General features: G+C 39.1%; 1 protein-coding gene across 1 annotated transcript in view; it reads left to right on the top strand.

Annotated features, from left to right (window-relative positions):
• The window catches only part of ABCB10 (ATP binding cassette subfamily B member 10), a 44,594-nt gene extending 24,514 nt beyond the window's left edge, over positions 1–20,080 (top strand). Inside the window, exons 4-12 of the mRNA XM_044674990.1 lie at positions 349–525; positions 2,551–2,686; positions 5,052–5,147; positions 5,271–5,480; positions 9,093–9,172; positions 13,448–13,628; positions 15,957–16,000; positions 17,547–17,581; positions 18,278–20,080. Of these exons, the coding sequence (XP_044530925.1) occupies positions 349–525; positions 2,551–2,686; positions 5,052–5,147; positions 5,271–5,480; positions 9,093–9,172; positions 13,448–13,628; positions 15,957–16,000; positions 17,547–17,581; positions 18,278–18,509 (1,191 nt within the window). The 3' untranslated portion in view covers positions 18,510–20,080. The remainder of the gene's footprint in view (positions 1–348; positions 526–2,550; positions 2,687–5,051; positions 5,148–5,270; positions 5,481–9,092; positions 9,173–13,447; positions 13,629–15,956; positions 16,001–17,546; positions 17,582–18,277) is intronic.
• Positions 20,081–23,989: the final 3,909 nt, after the last annotated feature.

Raw genomic sequence — 23,989 nt, 5'->3', positions numbered from 1 at the left:
GAAGGAAGGAAGGAAGGAAGGAAGGAAGGAAGGAAGGAAGGAAGGAAGGAAGGAAGGAAGGAAGGAAGGAAGGAAGGAAGGAAGGAAGATTGGAACTCAGCATTGTCTTTAAAGATTATTAAGGCCACACTGCAGTTTTACTCTAGAACAACGGTCTGCAACCTTTTCGGCTGTGAAACGCCTGCGGAAGGAGGAGGATGAAGGTGCTGGAATATGGGGCGGGGGCTGAAGGGCCCCCTGGGGCACATCCTGGGGCTCTGCCCGGACTGGCAGGTTGGGAGGTAGAGCCAGATATGGCTCGAGAGCCATACGTTGCCAACCCCTGCTCTAGAAGCTCTTGGAACATGACTCTACCAAAATATGTGTTGTTCCTCCCAGCTAGCTGAAGAACGGATTGGAAACATAAGAACTGTCCGAGCTTTTGGGAAAGAGCTGATTGAAATAGAGAAATACACCAGCAAAGTGGATCATGTGATGCAATTAGCAAAGAAAGAGGCATTTGCTCGGGCAGGATTCTTTGGAGCAGTAAGTAAATCACTTTTTGGAGAATGTAAAGAGATGGTATCAGAATTATGGTAGAAATGTGCAATCCTTTGGCACAAGTCTGAGATCATTTCATATGATGTTCAGGTTGAAAATTCCTATATTTAAAACTGAATTGAGAGTGGGGGGCAGCTGGGTAGCTCAGTGGAGTGAGAGTCAGGCCTAGAGACAGGAGGTCCTAGGTTCAAATCTGGCCTCAGCCACTTCCCAGCTGTGTGACCCTGGGCAAGTCACTTGACCCCCATTGCCCACCCTTACCACTCTTCCACCTATGAGACAATACACCAAAGTACAAGGGTTTAAAAAAAAAAAAAAATCTAAAAAAAAAAAAAAAAAAACTGAATTGAGAGACAGGAAAAAAATCAGACAAGAGTAACTGGAGGCTGGAAAGCCCGTATAAGAGATATTAATAGTTGGGAATTACAAATTAGTAGATCAGACTGGTGCTATCTACAGTTAACACTACACATGTATACCTGAAAGACAACATGTATAGGGCAGAGATGATGAACCTTTTAGAGATGGAGTGCTGGGCCCCGCCCTCCATCCCACCCCCCAGACTGAATGCCATGCCTGCCCCTCCCATGTGGCATGCTGTGCCCCTCCCCCCATCGAGTGGGGTGCACCCTGCCCCACCCTTACCCCACACAGGGGAGGGAGGAAGTGCTCCTATTGGACTGTTGGGGGGAGGAGCCGATGAAGTGAGGAGTATCTTCAGTGAGTGTACAGAGGGGGAGGGGAGTGGCCAAGTACTCTGTTCTCCTCCAGCTCAGCCACCTGTGCATTCCCATTGGACTGCTGGGCAGAGGGGCGGGGAATGGGGAAAAATGTTGTCAGTCATGATGAAGGGGGGAGGGGAGCAGCTCCATCCTATTCCCTCTGCCTTTTTAGTAATTTACTGGGGAGTGGGAGGGGGCAGTAGCCTATGTGCCCACAGAGAGTGCAATGCATGCCATCTTTGGCATCTGTGCCATAGGTTCACCATCACCAGTTTAAGGCACTGACCTTAGTGCCAGGAAGACCCGCTGAGAGTCAATTGGCTCTAACCCCTGCCTCTAACCTTTCCTCCCTCTCTGTGTGACCTGAGGCAGATTACTTAAATCTCAGTGTTTGAGAGTCTAAGTCACAAAGAAGGCAGAGGAAATTCTTCCCCAGAAGCTTCCTATAGTACTCCAGGTCAGTCCCCATCCAAGATCTATGTGGCAAGTAGGTAGCACTTAAATCTGGCCTCAGCCACTTCCTAGCTGTGTGATCAGCAAGTAACTTAGCCCTGTTTGCCTCACATTCCTCATCTATAAAATGAGCTGGGGAAAGAATGGCAAACCATTGCAGTGTCTTTGCCAAGAAATCCCAAATGAAATCATAAAGAGTTGGACATGACTGAGTGAATAATTATATATACCTACATACATGCATAAATACACATATACACACATCCCCATTTCCTACATGTATATATCTCCCCATTTTATATATGAAATATACATATACACACACATAAGTTCCTTCTCTTAGATATTATATGTAGATAGTCTATTTACACATAGATATATTTACCCATCCCATAAATACATATCTATCCCCAACACACACATATACATACATATATTAATATATCTTAAAGTAACAAGTAAAACGTCTCCCCTACAAAATTATCTCTTACATCAGAGAATAAAAAAGAAAGATGAGTAAAACATATCTAACGGAATATTTAATATCTCCTAGCCCTCTGCCTCTGTAAAGAAGAGAAAGAAGTACATTTTCTTTATTCTGCTCCAGGGCCAACATCAGCCATTAGGGTTTGGTTTTGGTTTTTGTTCTTTCTACCAAATCAAGTCTTCCCTTTATATTTTGATGATGATAAGATTACTTCCTGTAGTAATATTTACTCATAGATAGCATTTAAGATAAGATTTTTAGTTTGTAATTATATTTGCTAATCAGTGCTTCATGGTCCCATGGTCTGTTTGTTTTAACCTGATTTCCATGTATTTTTCTTTTGATCAGGCAGGACTCTCTGGGAACCTGATTGTACTTTCTGTCCTATACAAAGGTGGATTGCTGATGGGCAGTGCCCACATGACAGTGGGTGAACTCTCTACCTTCTTAATGTATGCTTTCTGGGTTGGAATGAGCATTGGTGGTAAGTAATACAAATAAGATGAAAAATTCAGTATTCCTATAATGGACTTAGAGGGGAAAATTAACTACTAATACATGGAATAAAAGCCAGTTATTTTATCACCATCACTTCCTTCCATTTAACTTTTGCTTTGTCATACCCTGTCAGAGTTGTCTGTTTTGGGAGCCATCCAGAAAAAAATGCCAAACCATCCTGCCTGACTGAAAGTAAATAGTAAAGTTGGGGAAGTTTATGTTCCTCACTTGACCTTCTTCTCCCTCAACCCCACTAGGGATCCCTCTGACTCCTTCTGAATTCCCAAACCTTCCTGCCTTGTTCACAGCCTCCCTGCTAGCAAAGCCAGGGGATATCTGCCAAGTAGTCATGTATACTTGTCAAATGATTGACTGATTATGCTACAGCTAATTTACAGCCCTCTTATTGTTCATAGAGTTATTGCTGTGAGTATGCATATGTAACGGGTGATAGGATGGTGATGTCTGTAGGTAGACAGAGAGTTAATTGTTTCATAGAGTTATCAAATATGGTCTCTGCAGGAGACTTCAGATATTTCTAGTCTCTGACTATTACTGATTACAACCTGGCAGGTTCATAGTGGTTCATAGCCTGAAAGGTTGGCAAATCCTGCCCTGTCTTTTCTGGAACCACTTGATTTAGCTTTTTTTTTTTTTTTTTTTTTTTTAAAGCTGTACTTTTTATTTTAGATGTGATACCAAAAGGCAAAATATTGATAAGGGCTAGGCAATTAGGGTTAAGTGACTTGTTCAGGATCACACAGCTAGGAAGTATCTGAGACCAGATTTGAAACCCAGGACTTCTCATCTCTAGGCTTGGCCCTCTATCCATGGAGCCACTTAATTGTCCCTTGAAAGATAATTTTTGAAGGAGTTGCTTTAAGATGTATTCTTTTAAAATGTTTTTCTTTTCTTTCTTTCTTTTTTTTTTTGAGGGAGGGTGGTTCAAAATTACAAATTCATCTCGACATTTTTTGTCTCAAACTCCTTTAAATGCTTCAAAAAATGTATTGATATTGCCCTAAGGAGTTTTTGTTTATGTGTGATATATCTACCTGTACTTACTGCATTTGAAATGAAAATGTCTTAGTATTATGAAAAAAGTTTTGACCTTGCAGACTCCCTCAAAGGGTTTCAGGGACCCCCAGTTAATGCTGATTCATATTTTGAAAATTGTTAGTACAGGAAATTAACAGTGATAAAACTCTCTTAACCAGTGCAGATCAGTTACTGCTCTGCAACCTAGCATATTAGTTTTCTGGGGCACTGCAAGATGAAGTGGCTTCCTAATATCTACTTAGGGAGGATGTGTCCGAGGCCAAACTTGAATCCACAGCTTTTTGACTCTAAGACTGAGACTCCATGACATGCTGCCTTCCCTGCCTCCCTTTTAATTCTTATTCTTTGGAAGTAAGTTCTTCATGATTTCTTGGCTTGCTCTTTAAACAAATTGGGATATTTTATATACCTTTTAATTTTGTGAAAAGCAAACAATATATTTTTTCTGCAGGAAGATTCTCAGTTTCCATTTCCTTGTTTGTAAAATGAACATATATAAATTGTTCTTATCATTAAGAAGTACAAGATAAATACAAATGCAATTAGGTTTGGGGACAATTTGCCTTTTTTATGTCTTGCTGGTTTAGCTCTTAAAAAGACCTTCTCTAAGAAACAAATGGGATTTAAGTATGAGAATCATACATCATAAAGTGGTATGAGATCTTCATTAAAGTCCTGACTCAGGTGATCTTGCACTAACCACATATCTGAACTACCACTACTGTCACCAAATTAATAGTGGTAGTATCCAGTTTACCCTCTATATTTATAACACTATATAGGGTTGCTAATGTTTCTAAAAGTTTCTGGGAAATCATGACTTTTTAAAAATTAATTTTTTAAGTTGTATTTTTCCCCAATTGCATACAGAAACAATTTTAACATGCATTTTCTGACATTTTGCCATCTAAATTCTCTTCCTCCCTCCCTGAGACAGTAAACAAGATATGTTATTCATGTATCATCATGCAATACGTTTCCATATTTGTCATTTGATAAAAAAAAAAAAGGCATAACACACGTTCAAGAAAAAGCTCATGAAGGAAATAAAGTGAAAAATGATGTGCTTTGTTCTGCATTCTTATTTCTTTCTGTGGTGATGTATGCCTTTTTCATTGTGAGTCTCTTGGAGTTGTCTTGAATTCTTGATAATAGTTAAGTCATTCACAATTGATCATCGTTCATTATTGATTTTACTATGTATAGTGTTCTGGTTCTGCTCACTTTGTATAAGTTAGAAATTGTTATTTCTTGATATTTCTAAGTTTGTATCTCTTGTTTCTCTCCCCCAGGCCTGAGTTCTTTCTATTCAGAATTAATGAAAGGCCTAGGTGCTGGAGGACGTCTCTGGGAGCTCCTTGAGAGAAAGCCAGTACTGCCTTTTAATGGTGGGTTGACTTAGGGTTCTCTTGGTTTCTAAAATGGAGTTGGTTCAAGGCTTTGGACAATGTGACTTTTATCCCTTGCTGAATTTTCTGTTTAATTGATGTATGTCTTGCCTTCTATTTCAGAGGGTATTGTATTAAATGAAGAGACTTTTCAGGGTGCTCTAGAGTTCAAAGGAGTCGATTTTGCTTATCCAACTCGCCCAGAGGTGAAGATTTTCCAAGATTTTAGCCTTTCAATTCCATCTGGCTCTATCACAGCACTTGTTGGCCCAAGTGGTTCAGGGAAATCCACAGTGGTAACACTTTTACTAAGATTATATGATCCTATCTCTGGTAAGTAATACATGTAGAGGGTTTAGATTGGAGGGTAGAAGGACTTCAGTTCTCCCTATCTCCAATTGTAGGACCAAACCAAGGGATCCCAGAATTATATATTTAGAGCTGGAAGGGATTTTAAAGGGCATTGATTCTAATTGCCTCAATTTACAGATGAGGAAACTGAAGCCCAGAGAAGTAAATGATTTGGTCAGGGTCACACAGGTAGTGTCAGAGATGGCACTGGAGCACCCTGCTCACTGTACTCCCAGCTTAAACGGGCATGGCTCATGTTTTGGCCACTTCAAGCTCTAGACAGCACATGCCCCAGCAAAATGATATCTTAACCAACATAGGGCCTTTAGAGTGGAGGCCATCTGGGGTAAGGATTCCCCTGTAGGCATAATATATTTCTTGGCATTCTTCATTTTCCCATTTTGAATGGAAGGAACTTCATAGTCACCTCATCCAGTTCCCTTATTTTATACATGAGATCATTGAGGCCCCCACAGGTTAAATGACTTGTCCAGTGTCACACAGGTACCAAGTAGCAGAGCCAGGAGTTGAACCCAGGTGCCCTGCAGCAAACCCAATTCTCTTTTCACTGTACCATGTTGCTCTGTCATTATAACTCTAGTCTCATCATTGTCTCTTTGAGAGATCTGAGCTTTTGTTCTCTTAGACCTCCTGCCTGAGAGGAGTCCATAAGTGGATATTATTCCAGGCACTAATGAGAAACCTCATGAGACCATCATTTTCATCTCCTTGTCTTTAAGTGGGAATACTTCAAAAGTCAACATGGGAACATGTTCCTCAATGTATTTTGAGGAAAAGTTCACCTCTCTGTTTCCCAGACAACACTAAGACTGTGAAAAGCTGCAGAATAATGCCACATAAGCAGTTATAGAGGGAATTTCATAATTCCTTCTATCAATGACATCACAGGCCCAGACCAAAAAAAGATATTCACACCCTTCTTTTGTGTAAAATGCATAACTCAGGGTCAGGAAGTTATTTTTAAAGTATAACCTAAATCTCTTAGCAAGCTATGGCAGGTATGTTATTCATCCCCAAAGCAAAATTATTGAGAGAAAGGGTAAAAAATATAGTAGGCTATTTAATTGATAGACAGTTTAAATTTTCCTTTTAATCTGATGGATTTAAGGTTGATAGCATTTAGTCCACTTTCCTCTTAATGAAAACACTACTTCCTTTGCACATGGATCAGGGCATGATTTTAACCTCCCTGTCTCTAGTCTAAAAATCAGGAAATTGTTTTTATGAACTGCATTTGTCAGCTTTTGAAATACAATTGAGTCTAGCTCTCAGACATATTGCTAACTTTCTTTGTCAGCCAAGCATTCAAGAGAACCCATGGCAACCCTCTCACTATTATATTTATATATTTTGAAAGTGTGTGTAACTATCACATTTAGCTTTCTTTATATCAGTCATTTTAATTCAAATTTGGGGTTTTTTATAAATGAAATTTAAATGTAAAAAGTCCAGTTTTTCCTTTTTTGTTTATAGTTTAAAGTTGAATAACTTATTTTTAAAATGTACTTTAAATAATTTTAGCACACTTTAGCAGAGCTCTTCAGTGTTTAATAGCTTTGTTTCAGCCATGTCCAACTTTGTGACAACCCCGGCTGAAATAATTTTTGTTCTTTTTATTCAGGAGTTCTTCAGTCATCTCTGACTCTTCATGACCACATTTAGGGTTTTTTAGCTAAGATACTGGAGTGGTTTGCATTTTCTTCTCTAGCTCATTTTACAGAGAAGGAAACTGAGGCAAACGGGGTTAAGTGACTTGCTAAGGTTACAAAGCTATTAAGTGTTTGAGATTGGATTTGAACTTAGGAAGATGATTCTTCCTGACTCTGGAATCTACAAATAGAATCTACATTCTATCCTCCCTACCACTCAGCTGCCCTTTTAATATCTTACATGACATTAATTGCCACACTACATATATTATTGTTTCGAAACATTATTTAAGTCTTTTATTTAACTTTTCATATTTTCTATCTTATTTTCCCTAAGACATTTTTAGTCTCCCTGAGAGCAGGGACTATGTGCTCCATTTGGTGTTCCCCAACTCCATAGAGCAGAGTTTTTTGCTTCTAGGAGGTACTCAGTAAATTTTCTTTTTTTTTTTTTTTTTTATCCTGGGACTCCATTCTAGGAGCATAGGGCCACAACCAGTAGGCAATGGGACACACAGTCGCTCAGGGTCACCCAGCTGGGAAGTGTCTGAGGCCAGATTTGAACCTAGGACCTTTCGTCTCTAGGCCTGGCTCTCAATCCACTGAGCTAGCCCAGCTGCCCCTACTTTAGGTTGCAGTTTCTTTAGCAGATGTGGTTTTTACAGGGTGGGGTTGCTAGCCCCACGCCCAACCCTCCTCCTTTTTTCATCCGGGCTAGGGACCGTCCTTGGCCCAGGAGTGGTAAGGGTGGGCAGTAGGGGTCAAGTGACTTGCCCAAGGTCACACAGCTGGAAGTGTCCGAGACCGGACTTGAACCTAGGACCTCCAGTCTCTAGGCCTGGCTCTCAATCCACTGAGCCACTCAGCTGCCCCTGATCAGTAAATACTTGATCTTATTTTAGACTGAGAAAACAAGCAAACTAAAGCTGTCTGGCTTAGAGCTTCACTGATTCAACCCTCTTGGTTATCTATGAAATACTTATTTCTTCCCTAAGAAAGAAGGAAAGTGCTCTGTGACCCCTGTATGGAACACTTTGGTAACAACACTATGCAGAGAAGACCTTACCTGTTGTTACATTTTGTGACCATTCAAATGGATAATGACTTAGTTGGCTCCTGGTGTGTCCAAATCCATCAAGCAATACGGATTTATTGTGCTTTTGTGGGCTTTACTGTGCTTCTCTTGAGGCTTTTTCCTATATAGAACCATCACATTGAAAAGTTGCCTGCTTTTCCCACAAGTTTTTGAGTTCCAGTATTCCTTCCCGAGGAAAAACAAATAATTTGAGGCAGTTTGATATAATAGAAAGGGCACTGGCATCAGAGGCTTATATCCTACACACTATATGACCTTGAAGATTCATTGAACTTTCCTGGGCTTTATTTTCCTTATGTGAAAAGTGAAGGGGTTGGGCTTGATGGTCCCTTTAAATACTAAAGCTATGATCCCATGTTTCCATAGCCTAATGAGAATACAAGTTTGGAGCTCATTATAAATGTAAACAAGTGGTAGAGTGTCTTGTGCAGCCTATGCATTTTTCTTATTCCTTTTTCTCAAGAGAAATGGGTAAACTGAGGGATATCAGGAGTTGCTAGTAAATGCTTAAATCCAGAGTTTGCATCATCCCGAATGTAGGCAAGAGAGAACATAACTTTAACCTTTGTTTCCTGATGTGTTCTTGATAATTTTATTATCACCAATACATACTGATTCCTCTGTGAAGGACACTGCCCTGGGCACTTATGGTCTGAACCTAATTCTGCTTGCTAATTTTGATTTCTCTTCAGATTTGATCTTTGAAAAAATTGTCTGAAATTTTCCCAAAGAATTCTTCATATATGTCTTTTGTCATTAAGATTGAGAAATTCTTCAGTTCTTCCTAATGTATTTTTTTTCCCTTTTCTTTCTCTGATTTTGCAAAAGGAACTATCAGTATTGATGGTCAGGATATCCGTCAATTAAATCCAGCCTGGCTGAGATCTAAGATTGGAACAGTGAGCCAGGTATGGGAGTAAATAATAATCTGTTCCCATTTTCCTGTGTATTCTTTGATTTATGTTACTTTGTGGGTTTTTTTTTTATTCTTACCTTTTGTCTTTGAAAGTATCTTTAAAATGGCTTACAAACCTGATGAAGTTTGGTTCATAGACCTTAAATTCTTTTTATTCATACACCCTAAGGCACAAAAGTCAGAAGAGTGTTTAGAGTTAGGCAATTGCTGTTGACCTTCTCAGAAAGTGCTTGAGGTCAGATTTGAACTCAAGTCCTCTGGAGGCCTGGCTCTACCCACTGAGCCATCTTGCAGTCCCCTGACATTTGTTTTTATCTAGCTCGCTACTACCCTCCTGTAAGGAAGGAATGAAAGTTTCACTGAACACTTAAGCCACTGTCTTTTGTTTAAGTTTTCAAGAAATTTAGTTCCTTGAAGCCTGAGGTTCTTCACACAGATGTAGCATTAAATTTTGGCTGATTGTGGGAGGAAGTGATACTTCTCTGAAGCAATCGGTCCTGAGGATGATCTAGAAGAGTTGAAAAGGCAATCAGTATGTGTTCTATGATGAAAGAGTGAAACTTTTTTCTATCTTTTCCTACTTCTTCCCAATTACTTTTTTTTAAAAGAAGCCTTTCCTTTCCATCTTAGAACCAATACTGTGTGTTGATTGCAAAGCAGAAGAGCAATAAGGGCTAGGTAATGGGGGTTAAGTGACTTGCCCAGAATGACACTGCTAGGAAGTATTTTAGGTTAAATTTGAACCTAGGACCTCCCTTCTCCAGGCCTGGCTCTCTATCCACTGAGCCTCCTAGCTGCCCCCACCCAAATATTTTTTTATTTGCTTTCCCAGTCACTAGATCTGGTTCTGGGTAAAATGCCTCAGAAATTAGTAAGCTAAAATAGATCCAGAAAAAGATCTCCTTAAGGTAGGGATTGACAATGTCAGGTCTATAGATTTCAAACTGTGGCCAATTATCTCATGATTTTCCTTTGCTTTGAATCAAAGTCAAGCAGTTTTGGAAATGCACTGTCTGGTAATCCAAAACTCTCATAATTATTCTAGTCAGCTCCCTATTGAGAAAGTTGTATGAAAAGAGCAATATTAATAGGAAGGGGGATAAGATCTGTGAGTTCATTTATTATATAGAGTCACACCCCGCCCGCCTGGTCCCCCCTCTCCCCCCACGAAGAGACTTCCTCTACCATCAGTACATCAGTGCCTTTTTTCCAACTTATGGTCTTCAGAGAATGGCCTAGAGCAGTGATGGGCAAACTACTTCGGGTCCCCTGAAATGTTCTATCTGGCTGCAGTACATTATTCCTAATCTGACGAATACAATGAGTAGGAAAGAGTTGCCTTAGAAACAGACTGACAGATGAGCATTTCCTTTCCTTTGGCCCCCTCTTTAAAAAGTTTGCCCAACACTGGCCTAGAGCATTTGCCTAGCAACCATTACGTGTCAGATGAACTACCACTACCACCTTTCTTCTGGCCCTAGAGCTTCCTCTGTCCTCTATAGCAGAGATGTCAAACTCAAGGCCTGCAGGCCTCTAGGGTGACCTGAATCAGATTAAAATGTAATTATAAAAAATAAATATAAAAAATTAAAATGCAATAAGATATGGACAACATTACATTTTTATTCCTCATTTTATTTTGACTTTTAGATATGTTTTTATTCATTTTGTTAACTATTGCCCATTTACTTACAAACATTTTTAACATTCATTTTTTTAAAATTTCGGGTTACGAATTCTTTCCCTCCCTCCTGCCCCTCCCCATACTCCTTGAGAAGACAAGCTATATGATATCAGTCATACATGTGAAATCATGCAAAATAAATGTCCATATTAGCCAGATAACATCACATTTTAAAACCCAGTCAATATGGGTCTGGCAGGAATCCCTGTTTCTGACTGAAATCAACATCATGGACTGTAACCGTACTGCCTCTCAGTAATAAATAACAGCTAACATTTCTATAACGCTTTAACCTTGGCAAAGTGTTTTGCATATCTTTTATCATATTATATCTTTACCACAACCTTGTAACATAGGTGGTATTGTTATCCTGGTTTTGATAATGGGGAACTGAGGCTCAGAGTTAAGTGATTTGCTCAAGGATCACCTCGTTAATAAGTATCTGAAGCTAGATTCAAACTCACTTCTTTCTGATTTCAAGTGCAGCACTCTATCCATATGTGCAGGGAATTAAAATGTGGGTTTCTAAAACAGAGACAATTGTGTGAATCTATAGAGAACTACAAAGGAGAAAGAGGAAAAATAATAATATCTTATAGTTCCTTTGTTGAACACTTACTTTTCTTTAATAAGAACTGAACATATCATGCTGTCTGAGTAATAGCTGTCTCAATCAAAAGTTTAAATACTTAAGCTCAGTGATTTAGTTTCAAATAATAATCCATCAGTGTCTAAGATACATGTAATATTTTTAATTAATTAAATTTGTTTAGCCTTTTCCATGCCTTGATTGTAAATAATAAACTGACATTTACATAATGCTTTATATTCACATAGCACCTTCATATTGTAAAAGATGGGGTACCAGGGATGTTAAAATATAACCTAAATGGTTGTGGGTACACACACTGGGTTGAAGGAGAGACAGGACCAATCAGGATAGGGAGACCAAGGTTCACTGCTAAGCTGGTAACTGTCAAAAATGGCTGTTGGCCCAATGGCCACCCAGCTCACCACTAGGCCAGAGTCTATGGAACCAGCAGGCAAGTTAAAGTTTTAAACAGTTTAATTGTGTGTAGCTAAATAAAAGATGGGATAGGAGATTCTGAACTTGAAAACCTAAAGGGCAAAACACAGGGCAAGGGGAGGACTTGACTACTCTAATTTAAATGTCCTAAGCCAGGCAGGGCCCAAAGGAGCAGTATTGGAGTCACTGGGAAGGCTGCTTCAAACCTGGTTCCAGCCAGGTTTGACCAACACAGCTAAAGGGCCTGAGGGTGGCTTTGAGGGTTCTCACAGTAATCCAAAGATGATCACAGAATGCCAAGGGCCAAGGTGATCCAAGGTACCCAAGTAGAGAGAGTGTGCTTAAGATGCCGTCCACCAGATCCCAAACCCTTCTCCACTTGGTGCAGCTCTGCAGGTCTTGTCCACTTGCTAGAAGCCTCCACCACTCAGGATCCCAGGGAATCTGGATACTGGGTTTCCTTAACTCTGAGATCTCCCAGGGCTAGCAACAGTTTGTGCCAACCACTAGTGGAGTCTCTCTCAGAGCACAAGCCCTACTTCCTGCTCCTTCATTCCATCTTGGAATCCTCTAGCCCTTCCTGCTAGGTGCAACACTAATGCTACATAAATTACTAAATAAACCCTCACAACAATATACTTACGCTCTCTTATTAGATCTTCTCAATAATCCTCCCAGATAAACAGAGATTTGGCATTACAATCTCTGTTTTTGGTTGTTTTTAGTCATTTAAGTGTTGACTGACTCTTTGTGACCTCATTTGGAGTTTTCTTGGAGAAATACACACACACACACACACACACACACACACACACACACACACACACACACACACACACACACACACACACACCCTTGGAGTGGTTTTCCTTCTCCAGCTCATTTTACAATTGAGGAAACTTGAGGCAAATAGGGTTAAGTAATTTGTTCAGTCACACCACTAGGAAGTGTCTGAGGCCAGATTTGAACTCAAGAAGATGAGTCTTCCTGACTCCAGGACTGACATTCTCTCCACTGTGCTACCCCCTTGCCTTAATCTCTGTTTTCCACAGGAGGAAATTGAATCTTTCAGGGATAAAGTGACTTGCCAAAGGTCACGTTCCCTGAAGCAGTCCAGAGTGCTTGTACTCTGATATCCTGCTTAGAAGGGGGAGATTGTGGGACAGCGAGGGGCTCACTCGTGAAGGAACGTGGCCCAGGAGCTAAGTTTATGGGTGTAGAACTTGGAAGCAGAGATCTCAGTTACTACACAGTTGATATTCTTGGCACAGAGAAGTGTGGAACCTAGAAGTGGGTGTGAGTGTTGACACACATCTGCCTGCCAGTGTCGGTAGGTTTCTGGCATGCGTTTAAGGTTCCACCGAGGCCTGCCAGTCTTCGGGAAAAGTAGGCTAACCCACCTTCCCTCTCGACTGCTTTCCCCCTTCACTGGCACATGCCCCAAGTAGCTTGGTGTTGGGTGCTGGGCACTGGAAAGCGTAAGCATCGTTATATTTAGCAGAGACATTTGGAGACAACCGATGTATTTATTGTAAGCAATGTATTTGAACCTGCAGGAGCCCATTCTATTCTCTTGCTCGATTGCCGAAAACATTGCTTATGGTGCCGACGACCCATCCCTCGTGACTCCGGAACAGATCCAGAAGGTTGCTGACATAGCCAATGCTGCTACTTTCATCAACAATTTTCCCCAAGGCTTCAATACCTTGGTTGGGGAAAAAGGTGCTCTGCTTTCAGGTATGCTTGTGGTATATTTGTAGCCAAAAGACTACCAAATTACTTATTGCCCATTTTTGTTGGACAAGTAGGTTCAAGTCATTATTTCAGTATATAGTATGCTCAAAACTTCCTAGGGAATCTGTCACATCTGTAAAAATAAGCCAACAAAAATAGCCAAAAAGGGTCCCTAAGAAAAAGCTATTTTGCATTTGGCATCATCTCTGAGGATACAGATTAGAGAGATACTGAAGGCAAAGTCACTTGCCTGAAGTGATGGGCACCATGAAACCAAAGCAGAACTGAGTCCTGGCACCTCCCCGGGTGGGCCAGCACTGCTGTGTCCACTGGACAGAGCCTGTGCCCCGCACCTCTGGGACCTCCAGGACCCAATGTGAAGTCCTCCATTTAGCTTCCAGTCTTCCCTAGGCGGGCTCCCCCTCTTCGGGCTTCTTCCCTCACTCCACTCTCCTCACCATCCCCTGCCTAAAGATGTTTTCCTCAGCAGTGACAGAGCATCTCCCTCCTCCTCTCACTGCTCTCACCTCCTGCACGGCCCAGCTAAGTGTGCACACCTCCTGTCAAGCACCTCCTCACCCCCTAATTTTAGTGCCTTCCCCAAGATTAGCTCTCATTTATCCCACTTATATCTTCTTTGTACACAGTCATTTGCATGTTGTCTCCCCCTTAGACTGAGCTCTTTGAGAGCAAGGACAGCTTTTTACTTTCCTTCTATCCCCGGCACTTAGCCTAGTGTCTGGCACATACTTACTATGTGCTTACTATGTGCTCGTTGTGGGGCAGCCAGGTAACACAGTGGACAGAGCACCCGGCTGGAGTTGGGAGGATCTACATTCACATCTGGCCTCAGATACTTCCTCGCTGTGTGATTCTGGGAAAGTCACTTAAGCCCAGATGCCCAGCCTTTGCCACTCTTGTGCCTTAGAATTGATACTTAGTGTTGATTCTAAGGCAGGAGATAAGGGATAAAAATAAAAAATTAATCGATAAGCACTAGTTGGCTGATTACTGTGTTCCATTCTGTTGGCCACACTTTAAGTATAGATAGCATCTGGAGGTTGGCAACCAAGATAATGCTTGGTGTAGAAAATTGCCCTTTGTAGAGTAGCTGAAGGAAGGGGGAATGCTTGCCCTGAGGAAAGGAATACTGGGCTTGGAGTTTGCCAAGGGGCTGTCGTGGAGGAAAAGGGACCAGGTTTATTTTGTATTTCTCTAGACAGCAGATGGTACAAATGAAAAAAAGCACTTACTGAGTGCCAAGTGTTATGCCAAATTCTAGAAATACAAAGAGAAAGACTTAAACACGCCTCACTTCATGGGACTTCATATTCTAATTGGGAGAAACAACATGTGCATGAGGGAGTGCTCAGCTGTGTGGGCACAGAGCTTCTGCAGGAAGGCGAAGGGCCAAGAGTCTGCAGCGTGTGTTGGCTGGTCAGGTGTCAGCGCCAGGCGTACACGGGGCATTATTACCGGGACATACATTCTTACCATTTATTACCAAATTCTGCCTCTGCTAAGCTGTGGAAAAGTCATCTAACTTCTCTAGGCCTTAATTTCTTCATCTTTAAAATGAGAGGGTTGAACTAGATGACCTCTGAGGTCCCTTCCAATTCTAAATCTGGTGATCCTCTGATCTTTCTGGATGAATGAGAAAAGGATAGGATGGCTATAGAGATGACAATAGCTATTCTATTTTCTGACTCTTCCTACCATCAAGAATCCCCCACCCCTCTGTCCTCAAACATACTTCCTGGCCTTAAACTAGGGTTTAAGTTGGTAAAGCAAGGAAATAAGATTGTTGGAGTTAGAGCTGAAAGGGATTTTAAACATATATAGTCTAGCTCCTTTGTTTTATTTTGTTGGAGAAACTAATGCCCAAATAAGTTGATTTGTTCAAAGTCACATCAATAGTAATAGAGGCTGGATTCTATCTCAGGTTCTATAATTCTAACCCTAAAACTCTCTCTACTATCTTATTAAATAAAAAACATGTGAACTGGATTGTTTTTTTTTGCACTCCAAGATCCTCTTCTACCTGCTATTTATGGACAATCTGGCATTTTAAGTAGAGTGAAGAGAGTAGAACAGGGTGAGAATGAAAAGGGTGACAGGTGGGTGTCAAGAAGTACACAGACACACACATTCAACTTTTGCTCCTTCTGAAAAAGAAATTATCCTTTGCTCCTATTCCAAAATAGTTGTATTCTCATGATTTAATCCTATCAGGTTTCTGTGTGTTCTAATTCACTATTAAATTGTAATTATAAACTTGCCTTGAAAGATTTTGTTTAAAGGTTTAACCTTATAAATAATTTTCATCATCAGGTGGGCAGAAGCAACGTATTGCAATTGCTCGTGCTCTACTAAAGGTAAGCTTGAAACCATTTGCCTGTTCTGTGAATCTAGAGGAGGTGTAAATTCATTGGTTTGTGGTTTGGAATAAAGGTATAAATTCTATTTTATTTTATTTTTTATTTTAAAATCTTTTTCCATAATTCATGTTCACTCCCTCCTGTCTTCCCTCCCCTCTCCTGGAGCTGATAAGCAATTCCACTGGGTTATACATGTATTATCACTTGATACCTGTTGGAATATAGGTATAAATTAAAAGTCAAAATCAAATCATTTGAATGTTCTTGTCAAAGCTAGTAATAGTGCTGATAGTAGTAGTAGTAGTAATAATAGGAACTAGCATTCATAGAATAATAATAGCTAACATTTACATTCCAGGCACTATGCTAAGTGCTTTACAATTATTATCTCATTTGATCATCACAACAACCTTGAGAGCTAATTGCTATTATTATTTTATAGATGAGGAAACTGGGGCAAACAGAGGTTAAGCAACTATTTGTTCAGGATCATAGCCCTAATAAATGTCTGAGTCTGGATTTGAACTTGGGTCTTCCTGACTCCAGGGCCAGTGCTTTAAACTCTGTTATACCTAGCTGCCTAGTTTTACAAAACCCTTTATATATGTTATCTCATAGTAGTCATTAAAGTCTTTAACAGCTACTTAAGTACAGTCCATTACAGAAGGGAATAAAGAAGAAGCAGGCATCCTCCTTACCCTGAAGGATTTTATAGTCCCAAGGAGGAAACATTCCTGTGAAATGGCAGGACAAAGCAGCTGCACCTATCATGTAATTAATGTGAAATTCAGTGCTAAATGCTATGACACAGAGTCAGTGTGGCAGCATTTCAGAAGATAAGGACATCAGTGATGAAAGGAGCAGTCCAGAAATACCCTGTTTTCGACATGAGTGTTAGTTTTCTCCACCAAGTTCTTTTCTTTTGTTTAATGTCTTTCTTTTATTTTAATAACAAATTTCCACATAAGTTTTCCAAAGTTACAGGATCTATGTTGTTTCCCTCTCTTCTTCCCTCCCCACTCTCAGAGCTGACCAGGGGTAGGGCAGAGCCACAGGAGATGGAGATCAGGGAAGATGACCATTCAATGAAATACCTTATTTAATAAGATTGCATATCCATTTGGTATAAGATATTACTCTAAACTTAGTTTCTGCCATACTACTTTCTAGTTAGCCCAGCTATCTTATCAAATAAGTCGTTATTTCCTATGTAACTTATATGTTCTGAACTTTATTCAGAATTCTGAATTCTCATCAGTTCTTGTCAAAAGGGAAGCAATTTTTAAATTTTATTTTTAATTAAGCCCTACCTTCTGTTTTAGTATCAATTCTAAGACACAAGAGCAGCAAGGCTAAGCAGTCAGGGTTAAAGGGACTTGTCCAAGGTCACACAGCTAGGAAGTATCTGAGGCCAGATTTGAAAGTGCAAGTTTTTATTAGAAATTTCCAGATTTTCTTTTTTATGGAATTGCATTTGAAGCTGTATAGTATATATTATTTGGTGTTTTACCTATCTCTTAATTAAATGTTTTCTTTTTTTTAGAATCCCAAAATTCTTCTACTGGATGAAGCAACTAGGTGAGGAAAATTGAAAAATTACACATTTTTTTGTTAGAAAATATTCTAGGCTTAGCAAATGCCTTTGATTCTGTAACAAAGTAAAAAAATATAAAGATGCCCTTTTTCTATCTCCATTTTTTGTATAATCTTTATTACAAACTGTGCTTCAGTTAGAAAAGAATACTCAGGAGAGCCATATTTTGTAGTTCTATTTCCCATCAAATACTTAAACATTTTTATGCCTCATTTTTCAATAACTGCAAAGTAATGAGTTTTTATTTCTAAAGAGCTTTAAGATTTACAGAGAATTTCCTCCTAACTTTTGTGAGGCAGGTAATATAAGTATTATCAGCAGTTTTCAGATAGTTGAACTGAGAACTGTATTGGTTTGTCCAAAATCACTCATCTAAGATTCAGTCCTAAGGTTTGAACCCAGGTCTCCTGGGTTATTGTCCATATTCTTTCCCCATTATGTTATACTGCTAAATGCTTTTATTTACTAGTCCTTTCACAAAGGCAAAAAGATGGCCAAGATTATTTTTACTTATAATATGCTTCACTCAAGAACCATGAAGTAATTTTAAGAATCATAAAAATTCATCACTAGTGAAAGGGTACTACTTTACAATAAATACACAAGTATATATACTTGGGCACTTAAATTTTAAGAATAACATTTTGCTTTCTTTGTATCTTTTTTTTTTCCTCTAAAAGTGCACTGGATGCTGAAAATGAGTATCTTGTACAAGAAGCTCTAGATCGATTAATGGAAGGAAGGACAGTGTTAATTATTGCCCATCGCCTGTCTACCATTAAAAATGCTAACATGGTTGCTGTTCTTGATCAAGGGAAAATTACTGAATATGGAAAACATGAAGAACTTCTTTCAAATCCAGATGGGCTATATAGAAAATTAATGAAAAAGCAAAGCTTTATTTCAGCATAATGAAATGTACAATATACATTAAATCTGTGCCAGAGACTTTAAAATAAAATAGCAGACAGAATAAAAAGCTTGAAGGATATCTACAAAATCTATAATTTAAGCTTCAAGTTATTTGAAATATATATTTTTGCAAGGTGTACAAAATACTGTTTTGAAACTTAACTGTATTCAAAACCTTTTTATTCAGAGTTTTAATAATTATTGTAACTTTCTAAATGTCTAAACCACCAAAATTATTCTAAGGTTTTATATTATTTCTTTGACTTGTTATATTCTAGAATATTGTGTGGCATATAATTTTCTTTCACCCTTTGTTATATACATTGGAACCATTGTCAAATGACATTTTTAAAAAAGGGAAATTTAAGAGACTGATTACTCTAGGCTAATTTGACCTTCTATGTAATTCCCTAAGCAGTTTTCTTCCTGTTTCATGGCCTAATTGCATTCTTGGGAAAGCCATATAAAATGAGATTACAACCCTTTTAAAAATCTATTTTATTGATTCTTTTTTCCCCTTTTTACATAACTGTTCATTCTAAGGATCCTTCCTGGCCTGCAGTAGAAACCTCCATTGTAAGAATGTACCCTGAAGCAAAAGAAAGTGCATTGGCCATGACTGATAAAATGTACCTCATTTTTTATCTGTAATCCCCTTTTTTTCCCTAGAAATCAAAGGCAGCTTTGATAGAAGGCAGACTTCACTGTGATTCTTCTGAAATTATGAATCTTTGCATTGATCAGGGTTCTGATGTTTTTCAGTGTTGTCTTTTTTTCATTACTGTGGTCATTGTATTAACTGTATGTGCTAATAAGTATCACTACTTAATTTAAAGAACTATATGTAAAATTAGAAGCTTAAAATGAGTAACGGGTAAGTTGTTATTGATCTGTATTCTCTTCTGGTTCAAAGGATCTGTAAATTTTTTTGGAAGTATATGGGGCAGAAATGAAGAGTTAATATTTGGTCTTAACAGTTTCATGCTATGATACTCTAGAGAGCTTCAAAATAGGGGGGGAATCATTCAATATATTTTTACTCTATACATATACATGTTACTACGAATGCTTTGGGAAACAAGACAAAACTGCCAGGACTATTAGTTCTCCACTTTATATCGTGCAATGAATTTCACTTACATATAGGTCGAGGATTCTTGGTGAATAACCCCAAAACTGGGTAATTACTTAAGCAAACCAAAATTTTCATCTTTATATTAGACTGGTATAACAATATAACACTGGTTAAATTCCTTGAATTTCAGACTGTAACAGTAAGATTTCCAACCCTGAAACATTTGAAGATCTTTTATTTTTAGTGTCTTTTGTTTTATAAGACAATAATTACAATTTTAAAAAACTACTCTGCTGAACAAAAAACTTACAGCCTATTTTTCTTTCATTCAAAGCAGTAGTCTCAACCCCTAAAAAAAAAGGTTGGAAACCATTGGGCTTATTTTCCATGTCAGTACTATTAATTTTCATTTTGCCTGAGAACATGCTTTTTGTACTTATTTTAAGTTGGTGAAAATTCTGAAGTGATACTTTTAAATTAAAGTTTTCCTACATGCTAGAGCTTCATTAATTTTCTGGTTGCACTGGAAGGCTGTGTGTGTGTGTGTGTGTGTGTGTATGTGTGTGTGTGTGTGTGTGTGTGTGTGTGCAAAAGAAATAAGCATTAAGTTTTACATTTTATTTCACACAAGGAAATTTATTCATATGTTACCAAAAATGCATCTGTGACAATCACTTTAATAAGAGTGACCTGTATTCTTTATTTTATTTTATATATGTTACTACTCTGGTCCTACAAAAGAAAAGAAAAATTAAGCACAATTTAAAAAGCTACATCCATGAAGAATTTCCTCCTACCATAGAGAAATTTCCAAGTGTGATCATTATATCTTATTTTCTAGTATTGCCCTATTCAGTTGTTTGTTTGTTTTTTTTCTGTAAACTTTTGTATCATGGATTAAAAGTTATAATGTGATTAGTGTTATTTCTCTTGTAAGTGTACAGTGGGGCACTGCCTGGATATTCAGCTATGCAGATTCAAGCACAAATCAAAAAAAATTGCAATATAAATTTGAAAAGAAAAAAAGACTAACAAAGTGTTTTCCAATTTCTAATAGGAAAAGCACCCTTCCTCTGATGCTTCATTATGTAGATTATTATTTTTCCTTTAAAATATATTTTATTAATATCTTTTATTTTTACAAATTATGTATAGCTACCTGGAGTAAATATGTAGGATAACTTGATTGCCAAGGCAGTAGAAACATTTTCAGATTCAGACAACTTTCAAAGTCTATAATAGTCAAACATTATTTACCACTTACTCTGTGCCAGGCACTGCACTAGGCACAGTAGATACAAATACAAATAGAGTGCCCTGACCTCAGGGAGCCTATAGTCTATTGCAAGAAGACCACATACAAAAGATAGCCAAAAAAGGATGGGACAAGGCACGAAGATACTGGGGCCCAGTGGAAGGAATATGGTGGAGAAGCCAAAGAAGTCCAAAGTAAATGAGGCCAGATGGAAAATGAGAAGATGCCCTGTTTCCCTTCTTAAAATGGAGGAGAGAAGGTTGTAAGATGTATGGTTTAGAAATTCAAAATAGGTTGAGAAACTAAAAGAAGTTCTAATCTAAATCGTATCTGACAGCTGTTAAGGTGATCTCTCTAACTCAGTGGTTCCCAAACTTTTTTGGCCTACCGTCTCCTTTCCAGAAAAAAATATTACTTAGCCCCCTGGAAATTAATTTTTTTTTCAATTTTAATAGCAATTAATAGGAAAGATAAATGCACCTGTGGCCATCACTGCTTCCTGGATTGCTGCAGCACCCACTAGGGGGCGGTAGCGCCCACTTTGGGAATCTGCTCTAACCCTTTGTTGTTTTCAAGAATCTCCCTTTAATGGATAGGTTTCCCATTAATCAATTTGTACAATAACCTAGGTACTTTATTTTTAAAAACTTAAATGTTATCAAGCCTTTCCCTATTTTCTCAGACTCAGCTCTGGCCTCTCAACACCCACTCCCTCTTCTACCCCCATCCTGACCAGGGCAGAAGGCCTCATCCCCTCTACTCAAACTCCAGGGCTCATTGCTCCCTCCAGAAGCAAGTACTAAATCTTTTGGCTCTTAAAGACCTTCCTACATTTCCAGTTTTCTTATACTCTAATCCTCTCCATATACTTTACAAACCAGTGGCACTAGTCTTCTATGCTGTTCCTTGCACAAAATTCTCCCTCTCCCAGATCTTTATTTTTGTTGGCTTTCCCCATGTCAAAAAGCTCTCCCCCTTCACCTTAGCCTACTGACTTCTTTCATGTCTCAGCTAAAATCATATCTTCTGTAAGAAGCTTTTCTTGGACTTAACATTGGTAGCTTCCCTCTGGGATTTGTAGATAGAATTCTCTCCCCAAAGGTCATCCAACCCAGCTCATCTTACCCAGCATCCCATTTGTGTGCTTACACTGCGTGAATGGACAGAGGTGAATGCACATGAGCAGGAAGGATGAAGGATAAAAGTTTGGTGTGGCACCACCCCCTCTCTCTGTTTCCTGGAATGAGACTGAAGAGCTTGACTGAGAGCCAGGTGGTGGTCAGTTAGATTAGATTAGGCTTTATACCTCTATCTTTATTTTTTTCTACTTCAAGTGATTATTAATAAACTTTATAAAATAATACTTAGAGTTGTTGTTATTGATATTAGTTTAAATTTTACATTTTTGGCAACCTGAAGTTTGGAGTTTAGGATCCTTACTCCTCTCTAAGAATAGAGCAGTTTTTAAAATTGACAAAAGGACAGCCATTGGTCTAAGACTATAGACCTTTAGAAGCCCAGCTACTTCCCACTGCTTCTGCCTTCTGCACCACTTTTCTCCTGCTCCTGCCTCTGACTGCTGATTGCCTGCCCGAAAGCTGTTTGGAAGCACCTTATCTTTCCTGCAAGGAAGGGTGAGATCTAAATCCTATTTTCTCCTCTTAAACTGAAAGCCGCAGGATAGCCATTGCTTGTGCAGCTGGTAAGCCAGGTGTGTGTGTGGTTTTTTGTTGTTGTTGTGTTTTTTTTAAGCAACAATTAGCCTCTAACCCTCCTGACTCTTTTCACCTGAGAGAAGCAACCCTGCCCCTCCACAAACTACCATCTCGCAGTCCAGAATCCCAGAGTGTTGAAGAAAGTTAATTTCAGCTCAGCTTTTTTTTTTATTGTTAAAAGATATTAATTATTAGGCTAAATTCAGAAAGTTTAGCCATATCTTACTCCTAGAAGTTTGCTCTCTCTTTAAGGCCTTTCCAGAACCCCCTCCCCATGTCTAAAGCACCAGAGTCTAGGAGCCCCTCAGCTAGTGCCCCAGCACTCCCACTTGATAGCACATTTAACCTGGCATTTTTACCCCTAGTGGGGAGGAGAAGGAAGAAAACTCCCAAACCTCTTAGCTAAACACTGGCTGTGTCCTGGGGGCTTTTTACCTTCAAGAAAGTGTATTTTATTATGCCTAAATAGAAAGCTTTTGCTTTTTCTTGCCTTCCCTCCCAAATTTAGCCTCTAGCTAAGCCTAGCCATTCTCCATTAAAAAATGAATTAAGAAGGACATGCCTGTACTTACACCAAACAGGCATGTCTGACTATGGAATGACCCCAAATTTGAAAGAACAGTTTCCTGCCTATCTGAACCAGCTCCTGTTCCTGGAGAACTTTACTGAGTTTGAATGGCTCACTGTTTCAGGATGGCTTTGTTTAGCACTGTTCCTGGGTATGCTATTACTAACTGGATACCTTGCCATTTCTCTATTTCTTCTCAAGAAGAAACAACAGAAAGTTAGCTTGAGTAATCTCAAGATTCAGAAGGGAGATTCATCTCACCCTGATTACCTTCTTTCTCACCTTGCTCAGCTTTTAACCACCCGTGGCCTGAACCCACCTTCTTTTCCCCCTTGCTCGACTTTCCCCTCTGTCTCCCCTCTCCCTTCCCCTTTCCCTGCTGGCCCAGTCCCTTTCCCATTTCTCATTCCCCATCTCATTCCCACTTCTACCCCATCTCTATCTCCCTTTGCCCTACCCACCTCCCCCACTCCTCCTCCTCCGCTTATCTACTCCATCACAACCCAAACCCTAAGCCAAGCAACAGAAGTTGAAAATAATTCAGTTAAAGGCCTATTCCCCTTAAGGGAATTATCCATTTACAATAAAAGTAGAGATTTAGTCACCCTTAGGCACCATACACCTTTCACTCCACAAGACATTGAGAGATTCAAGCAAAATACCTCTTCCTTTGAAGATGATCCCATTGTAGTTATAAAAAAGCTAGAAAGTATTTATCACACTTATGATTCCATGTGGATTGACATGGAAAATTTGCTCCAAGCCTTTTTTTTTTTTTTTTTTTTTTGCCTTTCCAGGGTATGTTTTTTTTTTTACATTTATTAATATTCATTTTTAACATGGTTACATGATTCATGCTCCTCCTTT

The sequence above is a fragment of the Gracilinanus agilis genome, chromosome 4 (assembly GCF_016433145.1).
Source record: "Gracilinanus agilis isolate LMUSP501 chromosome 4, AgileGrace, whole genome shotgun sequence".
NCBI lineage: Eukaryota > Metazoa > Chordata > Mammalia > Didelphimorphia > Didelphidae > Gracilinanus > Gracilinanus agilis.
This window is presented reverse-complemented; position numbering and strand designations above follow the sequence as displayed.